This window comes from Mandrillus leucophaeus, unplaced genomic scaffold (genome assembly GCF_000951045.1).
Source record: "Mandrillus leucophaeus isolate KB7577 unplaced genomic scaffold, Mleu.le_1.0 Scaffold71, whole genome shotgun sequence".
NCBI classification, from domain to species: Eukaryota; Metazoa; Chordata; class Mammalia; order Primates; family Cercopithecidae; genus Mandrillus; species Mandrillus leucophaeus.
This window is the reverse complement of record NW_012107697.1, coordinates 5,921,721-5,933,403: the sequence shown is the minus strand read 5'-3', so window position 1 is coordinate 5,933,403 and position 11,683 is coordinate 5,921,721. Positions and strand designations below refer to the sequence as shown.

At 43.3% G+C, this 11,683-nt stretch overlaps 1 protein-coding gene across 1 annotated transcript in view; it reads right to left on the bottom strand.

The window, feature by feature from the left end:
- Window positions 1-2,569: 2,569 nt before the first annotated feature.
- The window catches only part of UBASH3B (ubiquitin associated and SH3 domain containing B), a 167,762-nt gene continuing 158,648 nt past the window's right edge, over window positions 2,570-11,683 (bottom strand). Inside the window, exons 11-14 of the mRNA XM_011964989.1 lie at window positions 10,736-10,880; window positions 5,728-5,834; window positions 4,061-4,170; window positions 2,570-2,726 (exon numbers count right to left, since the gene is read on the bottom strand). Coding sequence (XP_011820379.1) covers window positions 2,589-2,726; window positions 4,061-4,170; window positions 5,728-5,834; window positions 10,736-10,880 — 500 coding nt within the window. The 3' untranslated portion in view covers window positions 2,570-2,588. The remainder of the gene's footprint in view (window positions 2,727-4,060; window positions 4,171-5,727; window positions 5,835-10,735; window positions 10,881-11,683) is intronic.

Genomic DNA, 11,683 nt, shown 5'->3' with positions numbered 1-11,683 from the left:
ATTTTTAGTAGAGACGGGGTTTCACCATGTTAGCCAGGATGGTCTCGATCTCCTGACCTCGTGATCCGCCCGCCTCGGCCTCCCATAGTGCTGGGATTACAGGTGTGAGCCACCGCGCCCGGCCCAAGTTTAGTTTTTTAAGTAGGTAAGTGTGCAAGGAGAACTTAATGTGAATTCAGATCTTTTGGGCCGTTTTGATAAGCAATTTGAAATAATGAAATTGAAATGAAAGCAGAGAAATACACTCTTTCTTGTTTTCCACCTAAATTATTCAGAAAATTATTTCAGATCTCTATCTCCTTTTGCTTATATAGACCATTGCCTAAGGCAGTGTCCATATTAGGCTAAGAACAATGGATTGTAGCCCAGTCAGACAGATTTATCAGGCCATCATATGACTAAGATAACCTAGAGAGATGGAGTGGATAACCTATTCCAGACTCTATTTCATACATTACAGATACTGCCCAGAACACACTGCTACAGTTTCAAGGTGAGGCGTTCAAGCATTATTCTGAGCACTCAACGCCCACAAAAAATTTGTGGTGAATCTGTTAAAGATTATGGATCTGATTAAACAGTGGATTCACTTCATTACAAATACCAGAAGAATGAATGGTAGGGCCATTACATTAGCTGTAATGTGACTTTTCTTTTAAGACCTTTACTGGGAATATTCCCCCCCAACATTTTATATTAACATGTCACCACAGGGTTATTTCCATACCCAGAAGCTGGGTCAATGTTTGTGCAATGCTAGAAGAAACCATGATTTGTTTCTCAAAATGTAAAATGCATGACATATTTTTCTAAGTGACCTAAAAAATACAACTATGGGCCAGGTGTGGTGGCTCACACCTGTAATCCTAGCACTTTGGGAGACAGAGGCAGGAGCATCGCTTGAGCCCAGGAGTTCAAGACCAGCCTAAGCAATATAGTGAGACCCTGTCTCTAAAAACAGAACAAAACAACTGTAATCCTTTTGCTGATTAACATATATAGCCAGCATCCTTTCATGTCCTCTTCTTTCTAGGGGTTATCAAGTTGTAGTTTCAAATACAGGCATAGATCTATTTTTATATACCTCACGTTTTATGCATCTGAGTTTTGAAACACAGTCAATGCTACTGCAACATACAAACATTCATTTTACACTAACTACTGTTTCTTTAAAGGGCTGGCGTTTCACTTTGCATACATCTTCTACAGAGTGAACTATACCATAGGAGACCATCGTCTGTGGCCATCAACAGTCAGATAGTCACACAATTAAACAGACATTGATAACTGAAGATTTGGTTTGATTGTCATTTATTTTTCTTTTAAATAAACTCCCTCTAAATGCAGGAAGTATAATGAGAAACCACAGAATGTGGCTCTCCAAATTTCCTCAAGTAGCCCTACCTATATATTTTAAATTATCATAGAAAAACAAACAAAACGACAGCACAAGTAGCAGTGCAGCCATGACTGTCATCATTTATATTAGTTCCCTGACTTACTATACATCCCTGGTATAATTGATGCATTTGTGGATGTTCTGTTATGGTTGACATGTACTGTAAGTGTACAGCAACCTGACCCTTGGTATGGTTTGCAAACACGTCCATATTGCACAGAGTGAACTTCTTGCTGCAAGTAATATATCTAACATACATCCTTTCAAAATGTAACATCCTTAACTAGTTAATATAGTCTAGACTCTAGACTATGAGTCTAGAGTCTAGGCTTTGCCCCTAGGCAAAGACAAGCAAATACTGGTGATTTAGAAATGCAGTAGCACATTAGGCTACAACACGGGTAATTCCAAGTCACTTCGTATTTTGCAAGTTCTTTGCTCCTATGATTGAATACTTCAAACACATATCTTATCTTTCCTCCTGAGTATCCAAAAGTGCTTTGGAGAGCAAAAGTGCTTTGTCTCCCCATTTCACAGAAGCAAGGGGGTGGGAAGGGCTGTAGCAAGAAGGGCCAGCTGCTCTAGAGAGAATGTGGCAGTACCAGGGTAAATGTTAGCATCCTTAAGCAGGTGTCTTCAGCCAGCAACACTGGTGTATGGGGGCTATGAGGGTAGGATTTCACGTGTAACCTAAGAACAACTCTCTTCAGGGCATGTTTTCTAATAATCTTAAAAGGATTCCTCAGCTTGGCTCTGCCTAACTGGAAAATGGAGATCAAAAAAAAATTCCATCCCCAAACTGCCCTTTCAATGCTCCCCCAGCTGGTCTGGGCACACTCCTTCCTCTTGTACCCCTTACAGCAGGCCAGCAGCTCCCTCTGGGAGGAATGAGGCCCCTTAGCTGTGCATACCTGGAAGGAACGAAACATTCTCTTCTGTAGCAGGTGCCCCAAGTTAGGGAGACAATTCTCCAAAGCCTCGTGAGCTAGGCAAGAGTCCAGAGAGAACACATTTTTTTTCCTCTGAATCAAGTCTTTCTCTCATTTACACAGTCTCATCTTAAGAACTTTAAGTGTGAAAGGAAATGCTAAATTATTCTGAGCTGTCCACTTAGAATGTGGTGTGGATTTTTAAACACACAAAAAGACACGTCTCCAAAAGGCCTTTCCGTCTTGTTCACTGGTGTGGTTCATTCTTGAAGCAAGGTTTCTCTCCAGTTGAAGCCCCCAGTTGGTCCATGGGTAAGAGGAAGGATTGGTGGATCTGTCAGCTGCCATATTCCAGTTTCTCCTAATTCTTCACAGGAACAAAATCCCAGATATGGGATCTGAAGTAAGAGTCGTAAAGGAAGGGGATATTAGAAGACAGGTTTAATACAGAAAAAGAGGACCAAAATATATAAGGCTACAATGTCAGGAGTTAATTCCTAATTGCAAGTCAAGTTAAAAAGGCAGCTTAAGGCCAGGCACAGTGGCTTATGCCTGTAATCCCAGTACTTTGGGAGGCTGAGGCAGGCGGATCACTTGAGGTCAAGAGTTCAAGACCAGCCTGGCCAACATGGCAAACCTCGTCTATACTAAAAATACAAAAAATCAGCTGGGCGTGGTGGCGTGTGCCTGTAATCCCAGCTACTTGGAAGGCTGAATCAGGAGAATCGCTTGAATCCAGGAGGCAGAGTTTACAGTGAGCTGAGATTGTGTCACTGCTCTCCAGCATGGGTGACAGAGCGAGACTCTGTCTCAAAAAAAAAGAAAAAAAAAAAAAGGAAAAGAAAAAGGCAGCTCAAATATTTCTGAAATTATACTTGGACCCAGTGGAAAAGATGCTCCAATTTTAAAAAATTTGTTTCACCCGTTTTTTTTTTTCTCCTTATGAGTCTCTGTAACATTCAAAGCTGAAGCTCTGCTCTCCCTCACTTCAGTTGTCACAGCAATTTTAAAACTTATTTTTGTCTGTGTCCAGAGAGCTGCATTTACAAACAAGACAAAATTCTCTATCTTCCAGCACTGACAAATGAGGACAGATGCATAAATAAACTTTTCAAAAATGTGAAAAACAATTGCGAATGAGTTTGAACCAGTTTCGCTGGTGGCAGAGAAAGGAAGTATGTAATTCGCCAGAAGGGAAGTGTGTGGGAGGCAGCTGACCAGAAAGCCTCTCCCACAGAAAGGAAGCCTCCAGATGTGTGGGTCAGCCTCATGGGTTTTCTGTCTTGCTGTCTTGTTCCTGGCTTTGCCTCTTAGCCTCCTCATTTTAAATTGCTGCACGCCTCAGCCTACCTTCAAGGACCTGTGTTTGAGTTAAGCTTTCAGATGCTGTCTTTTGGACTGACCTCTATTGATCCAACCCAAGTTCCCTCCGGGAAATTCAAAGAAGGTCCCTCAGGGAAATCCAGACAATTTGCTTATAATTCCTAGCTGCTTCCTACATTTTAGCTCTTAGAAGCCAGAACTAGCTCTAATACACTGTTTTTCTAACACAAGGCTTAATAAAGTGCCCTGCACAGAGTATCACTCAATATGTCTTGGTTGAGAGAATCAATAAATGAATATTCCCAGCTCAGCATAAACACATGCTTCAAAGAACTTAGTAATCAGCCAGTCACTGTGCTGACCTCAAACTACTAGCCATCACGGACCCCACAGAGCAAGAATGAATTACCTTTCGGACCATTTGTACGAAGTCCTTGGAGTTCTGAGGTGACAGGCCCTGAAGTTGGCAGGTACAAGCTTCAAGGGAAGATGCGTGGGCCACAATCAGGATGTTATTTCCTGGGGAAAAATGGCAAGGAATGGGAAGACTGTTTCTATAAAGACATGGAAACTGCAAATACTGGAAGCTAACTAAATGCTCTGGAGGGGAGCAAACACACTCAAGAAAAAGACAATTTGCCTAAACAATATTTTGTAAGTGCTTTCTTATTGATAAGGCAGCCTAATTTTTTTAAAAGAAAACATTTTATCTTAAAATAGTTACAGATGTATGGGGCCAGGTGTGGTGGCTCATCCCTGTAATTCCAGTACTTTGAGAGAACGAGGAGGGAGGATCACTTGAGCTCAGGAGTTTGAGACCAGCCTGAGAAACATAGTGAGACCCTGTCCCTACAGAAAATTAAAAGAACATTAGCTGGGTGTGGTGGCCTGTGACTGTAGTTCCAGCTACTTGGGAGGCCAATGTGGGAGGATCACTTGAGCCCAGGAGATTGAGGCTATAGTGAGTCATGATTGCATCACTGCACTCCAGCCTGAGTGACAGGAGCAAGACCCTGTCTCAGTAATAATAATAATAATAATTATTGACTTATGGGAGGGCTACATATAATACATATACATACATACCAGCAAGGTCGCACGAACCCTTCCTCCCAGCTCCCTCCAATGGTAACATCTTACATAACTATGGTACAGTATCAGACCCAGGAAATGGACGCTGGTGCAATACACACAGCGTATTCAGATTTTAGCAGGTGTGCAAGCAGTAGTTTGTGTGTATGTGACGATACAGTTCATGCAATTCTATCATATGTGTAGCTTTGTGTAACACCATGACAATCAAGATACAGAACTGCTGTAGGTCCATAGGGCTCTCTGGGTTACTTCTTCTAATATAGTTTTAAATGCTCCCACTGTAGAACTGTGAGTACTTGAGACTTTCTGGTTGATAGAACATGTTGTGTACCTTTATGGCAGTGACTGGCTAATCAATGAAAACTGGAAGGTGGGCATCATCCATAATACTGTTGCTCATGGCTGTCTACCATTTGAATATAAGTATTTTAACTTAAAAAAAAAAAGAGATGAAGGGAATGTCCACACTTTTTTTGCAATCTGTCTTTTTCACTAAAAAATTTATAGTGAACAATCTTACATGTTAAATATTTGAGCTCAATGTTTAGAAAATTCAATAGCAAACACACTTGAGCCTTACAGAACACTGCTCTTGGTGATAGCAGGGAAGGTGTGTGTATGTGTGTAGGAGTGTTGTGTGTAGGTGTGCATCCTGCTAGATCAATGATAGGCAAAACAGTGGCATGCTAGAGCTTTTGGAAATTGTAAGAGGGAATCTCACAGGGTGCAAGAAGAATAGCTATAATGCAGAATTTAAGTCATTAAGAATAGTAACTAAGTCTGGTATAAACCCCTGGAATATCTACCATTTTAGATACTCACAGAATATTACACATGTAATGTAAAAGTATCTGGAAGAAAATCTGGAAATACATTTCTTTGGTTAGCCAAAGCAAGTTGAAACATCTTGAATAGCCTATTAACCATTATAGAGAAATAATCACGTATGTAAAGATGGAGCTCAGAATAATAACCACTTACCTTTACTTTTACATTCACTTATTATTTCTTTTGTTACTTGGAAACTTCTACTGATATAAGTATCATAGGATTCTGAAACAACTAATTTGCTGACTGGAATGTGAGGTCTGTAATAGAAAAATGAACAAAGGAAATGAAAACATTTTGATCTTAAGACAAAGGAAGATCCAAACTTTTATTTCAAGGCCTTTCTAAAGATCCCATAGATCTGTTTGCTTATCCATTTCCCTAGAAAGGAGAAAGGTATAGGGAAGGGTATTTCCACTGTATGAACATGGAATGGAAATGTACAGAAATAACAGCTACGTGTACGGCGTCACAGTGACCAGGTGAAAAATGAGACATTCAGTGCAAGTCTCATTCACAGGATAACATATAAGCCCTTGATTGATGGTCCTAGTCACATAGCTAATACAAAGCAGAGCAGAGATGGGAACCCTCAACCTATTTACATCAGTGGGGATTTCCCAGGCCTCTCCTCAAGAGCTGCAAGGATAGGTTTTAAAAGCAGATATTAGGTCCATCTGATTCTTTGTGAGTTTATAACACTTCACCAGCCTTTTCCTTTTATTTCTCTCTTATTTTGAACACAGACCGTACACTTGGCACAAAGAGAAGTGCAGAGCATAAAGATGAAGACAACCCAATTTCTGTGCTAGAGAAGATCTCTGTCTGTGGTTGGGGGTGAAGAGGCTAGTGATGTAAATGATGATTACTATACAATCTACAAAGGCATGTGATACTGTGTGTCCTCTACCGGCTTGGGGGCCTGGCTGTGTCCTCCACCCAAATCTCATCTTGAATTTCCACATGTTGTGGGAGGGACTTGGTGGGAGATAACTCAATCATGGGGGCAGGTCTTTCCTGTGCTGTTCTCATGATAGTGAATGAGTCTCATGAGATCTGATGGTTTTATTTTTTATTTTATTTTTAATTTGTTTTTTTTGTTTTTTATTTTTGAGACGGAGTTTCACTCTTGCTGCCCAGGCTGGAGTGCAATGGCTTGATCTTGACTCATTGCATCTTCCACCCACTGGGTTCAAGCGATTCCCCTGCCTCAGCCTCCCGAGTAGCTGTGAATAGAGGCATGCACCACTACGCCCAGTTAATTTTGTATTTTTTTTAGTAGAGACAGGGTTTCACCATGTTGGCCAGGCTGGTCTTGAACTCCTGACCTCAGATGATCTGCCCACCTCAGCCTCCCAAAGTGCTGGGATTACAGACATGAGCCACTGCACCTGGCTGATCTGATGGTTTTAAAAAGGGGAGGTCCCTGCACAAGCTCTCTCTTTGCCTGCTGCAATCCATGTAAGACGTGACTTGCTCCTCCTTGCCTTCCGGCATGATTGTGAGGCCTCCCCAGCCACGTGTAAGTATAAGTCCAATTAAAAGCTCTTTCTTTTGTAAATTGCCCAGTCCCAGGTATGTCTTTGTCAGCAGCGTGAAAATGAACTAACACAGCATGGAAGAGGATGATCAAAGCTAGGCTTCCTGTCCTGCTGCCCCTGCATGTCTTCAAACCCAGTCGCCAATGCCCCTAGGGCCCACCTCTGCTTGCCTCCGCCCTGCTTAACTATGTAGAGTTTCTGTGTTGTTTCTGGTCCACAAGATGTTTATCTTGTTTTCTGGGTACAACTATGTCATTTCAATTTTCTTACTTTGTCAGTTTTCATTTTGTCTTTCACTGCTGGGTGTTTAGTGCCTGGTAGAGGTGTGGTAAGTTCTCAAAATGAATTCACATGGCCTCTGGATCAGAATATACTATTACTGCTACTATTAGCACAAAATATTTACTGAGGTTCCCGTATGTGTCAGGCTCTGTGCAAATGTCCTTCTAGCATTCTTTCAGTCTAATCCTCCCAGCAATGCTTTTGTAAATGTTGTTTATGGATGACAAAACAGAAGCTCAGAAAGGCTGCAGCTGACTTGCCTATGCTAACACCATTAGCGACTCTTAGAACCTGGATTTGAACCTGAGTCTGGGGTCTGGCCTGTGAGCCTATCCTCCACACACAGCTTCTGACAGTGCCCTTGTCAAGCCTGCCCTTCTGTGCACAAAGGCTTACTGTCCAGAGAGGAAGGATGCCGTTCCACTTGAAGGAAACTTGCATTCTCTCAGCATGCATGTTTCTCCTAGGAAACAGCCTTCTGAGTCTCACAACACCCTGGGGGATAGGTAGAGACCTGAATCACCACTTGTTGGGGCTGCACCTCATTGTTCTGGAGCAAGCTCTTTCTCCTCTTTTTCTTTCCCCATCCTCACCTCTCACCCAGTTCCATCTCCATTTATGTCTCCTGATCTCCCAGGCCTGTCCCCTCCCCACAGTGACAAAAGCCCACTTTGTATGGCCCAGGGAGTCATTTCAAGGGTGAGACCATGTAATGTGTGAGATTTATGTAGGTGAAGAGCGGGAGACATACTGGGATCTGGTTCCTCCTGATCAGTTCTTGCCTATGGCTTCTCCCAGCACCTTAAAGTGGAGCCTGTGAATGACTCCAGTGCCTGGAGCCCTGATGGGCTTGGCCTGAGTCAGAGCTTCCTCACCCCTGTCAGCAGGTCATGTCATGCTGCTAGCCACACCTGCGGGCCCTGTGCTGTCCTCAGAGTCAGGTGGCCTTCCCACCACCCACTCAACCCGGAATACGGTGCTCTGGAAGTCAGGTGGCATCCCCGAAACAGTATCCTCCTCCATATACTCTCTGCTTCCCATCTTGCTGTGGTCCAGGTTGTAAGCACAGGCCTGTGCTTTGAGCTTCACACCAAAGTTTGATTTGTTTCCCCTCTAACACTCCAGATCCATGCCCTCCCCCAGTCCCCTGCCCCAGTCCCATGCCCCGTTCTGAAGCCCCACCCAGCTCGTGTGGATTTTGTTTTTTCTGCCTTGCTCCTCTGGCCCAGCTCCTCAAGGCTAGGGTTGCTTTTCAGTCCCCCAGGCCCTAGGCTGGTCTTGCTGCCTGTGGATGATGCTTCGATATTAGTCACCAGCCTGGTTAGCTTCCCTAACTCGGCTTTCAGTCCCACCTCCCTCCTGTTCTCTTCCTACCCCTGTTGCAAGGTGAGAGGGCTCTTTCAGCAGAGCCTGCCTGACTCACACTATCCCGGCTCTCGGGGCTTGCCCTTCTGCCTGTCACCATGTGTCTTCAATCATTTGGGCACCACTTCCTTGCTTCCAAAGGCTTGTTCATTTGGCATCATTAATTTCATAGGTAATTAAACTCCAGGGCTGTCCCTTTCACATGCTTACACTTTGGCTTTCTCAACTGATTTTTCAAATTAGAGGCTTCACTCCTCCCCCAATTCCCTCACCAAACAGAAAATGGTTGAATTGAATTCTGATTTGCCGGAGAGGAAAAGGCAATGTGGAATCAGGACTGTGTCCTGACCCCCAAGTTCCTGGCATTCATCCTTCTGCTCACACTGCTGGTGGGGTGTGTATCTGAGTGTACATTGACAGGCTCAGGTAGGATGATTCTGGAGACCTTTGTAAGGCAGCTTGGGAGGCAATGGCAGAACACACCTAAAGGAAATATCAAAGACATAGTTGACCCAAATTGGTCTGGGTGGGACTGGTGGTGAATGATGAAAGTCACTTAACCAATGTTGGTGGCAACTCCCCCTCTTTCCAGGCCAAAGGGATGCTGGCTGTTGCACGGGGACAACAATTTATTGCTAATTGCCTGCAAAGAGCAGAAAAACGGTGGCCAGAAAGGGGATAGGACAAAATGTGAAGTGTATTCGTGGGGGATCCTGTTGATCGATCTAATTTTATTTTTGAGCAATGCTAATTCCTTTCAGACAAGCAGCAGCAGTACATAACTAGTTAATGGGGTCATCTGAGGTCTTATTTGCTGAGCAGAAAAAATGAGTATGGAAAAAGAAGATATTCTTTATTACCTTAGCTAGAAATGCACATTGCTTTATTTGTGGTTTGGGTAGGTATTTGAAATGAAAGGTCAATAGATATCACATAAGAAAGTTCTGCTTATCTTGACAACTTGTTATTATTAATTCTTTTTTTTTTTTTTTTTGACGGAGTCTCACTCTATCACCAGGCTGGAGTGCAGTGGCACGATCTCGGCTCACTGCAAAACCTCCGCCTCCCGGGTTCAAGTGATTCTCCTGCCTCAGTCCTCCCAAAGTAGCTGGGACTACAGGTGCGCACCACCACACCCAGCTAATTCTTATATTTTCAGCAGACACGGGGTTTCACCATGTTGGCCAGGATGGTCTCGATCTCTTGACCTCGTGATCCACCCAGCCCGGCCTCCCAAAGTGCTGGGATTACAGGCGTGAGCCACTGCGCCTGGCCCTATTATTAATTCTTAATTGTGTACATGCGGATTATTCAGCTGTAAGCAATCTACAAACACTTTTTAAAATCCCAGCACAGTTGGGTCTAATGGAAAAAGGAAAGGAACAGGAATGGGATGACTGCCCAGAAGATTGCATGAGGCTGGACATGTGGAAAATGATGAATAAAGCTTATTATTATTATTGTTATATGTGGTCACTAAATGTATAAATACTTTTAGGCAAGTTATTTGAACTCTCTCATATATAAAAATGGTTTACCTACATTCTGGGCATATAGCAATAATAAACAAAGATAATACAGAGATTTAAAAATGCTTTGAAAAATTAAATGTAGAAACTGCAAGACATCGTCATCTCCCTTATCGCTCCAATCTTCTCAACTGCATCACCATTAGCTGGTGCTTATTGCTGGAATGCAAAATGGTTTTATTACACTGAAGCAGGTATAATAAAGTCAGAAAAATCCAACACGGGGGTGAGGTTGGAGAATCTAATCCACACTAATGCCAAATATGAAAAAAAATGCTGGCTTTTCTCCAGTTTTGATTTCTAAAATCGTAGCTCGATTTCCACCACTATGGACAACTGCCTGTAGGTGATGTCCAGCCCTGTCTCCTTCATGAACCTGGCCTAGTGCTAGTGCAGAAAGCACTTCCACACTGGCCTCAGTAAGCAGCAGTTTCCCAGGCTTACCTGTAGGTTGTATCAACACTCAGGTTGGCTGCAGCTAACTCCGATGGAGGTATCCATGCAGGTAACGTGCTCCCGGCAACCCATTTTGTCCACTCAAATAAGCCGGGCTCTACACGGATCTTCAAGTGATTTTCTTGTTGTAAACCTTAGGGGTAAAATACAGTGAAGATGAAGGAAGTGCCTCTATATTCTCAGGCCAAATTGTTATAAAAATTCTGATAAATCAGTTATTCTCTTTCCTACTGGCTGCTATACATAGCTAAACAGAAGTGGAAGCATGTGGATTTGGACAAGGTTTTTAATTTTTGTGCATTACTAACACGTGAGTTTCATACTCCTGCCATACTCCGAGGATGTACGCTGGCTTTAAGTCATATCTGGCTTAAGGAAAAAAGCCACAAGTCATTGTCCATATAATTTATTCAAGGCTGGGTTCGGTAGCTCACACCTGTAATCCCAACACTTTGGGAGGCTGAGAAGGGCGGAGCACTTGAGGTTAGGAGTTGAGACCAGGCTGGCCAACATGGTGAAACCCCATCTCTACCCAAAACACAAAAATTAGCAGGGTGTAGTGGCATGCACTTGTGGTCCCAGCACTCAGGAGGCTGAGGCAGGAGAATCACTTGAACCCTGGAGGCGAAAGTTGTAGTGAGCCAAGATTGTGCCACTGCATTCCAGCCTTGGTGACACAGTGAGATTCTATCTCAAAAAAAGAAAATTTATTCAATTCTGTGACTACCATAATTCCTCTTTCTTTTTCTGTTTTTTGTTTGTTCGTTTGTTTTTGATACGGAGTCTCTCGCCCTGTCACCCAGGCTGGAGTGCAGTGGCCCAATCTTGGCTCACTGCAATCTCTGCCTCCTGGGTTCAAGTGATTCTCTGGCCTCAGCCTCCCGAGTAGCTGGGATGACAGGCGCCTGTCACCATGCCCAGCTCTTTTTTTTTTTT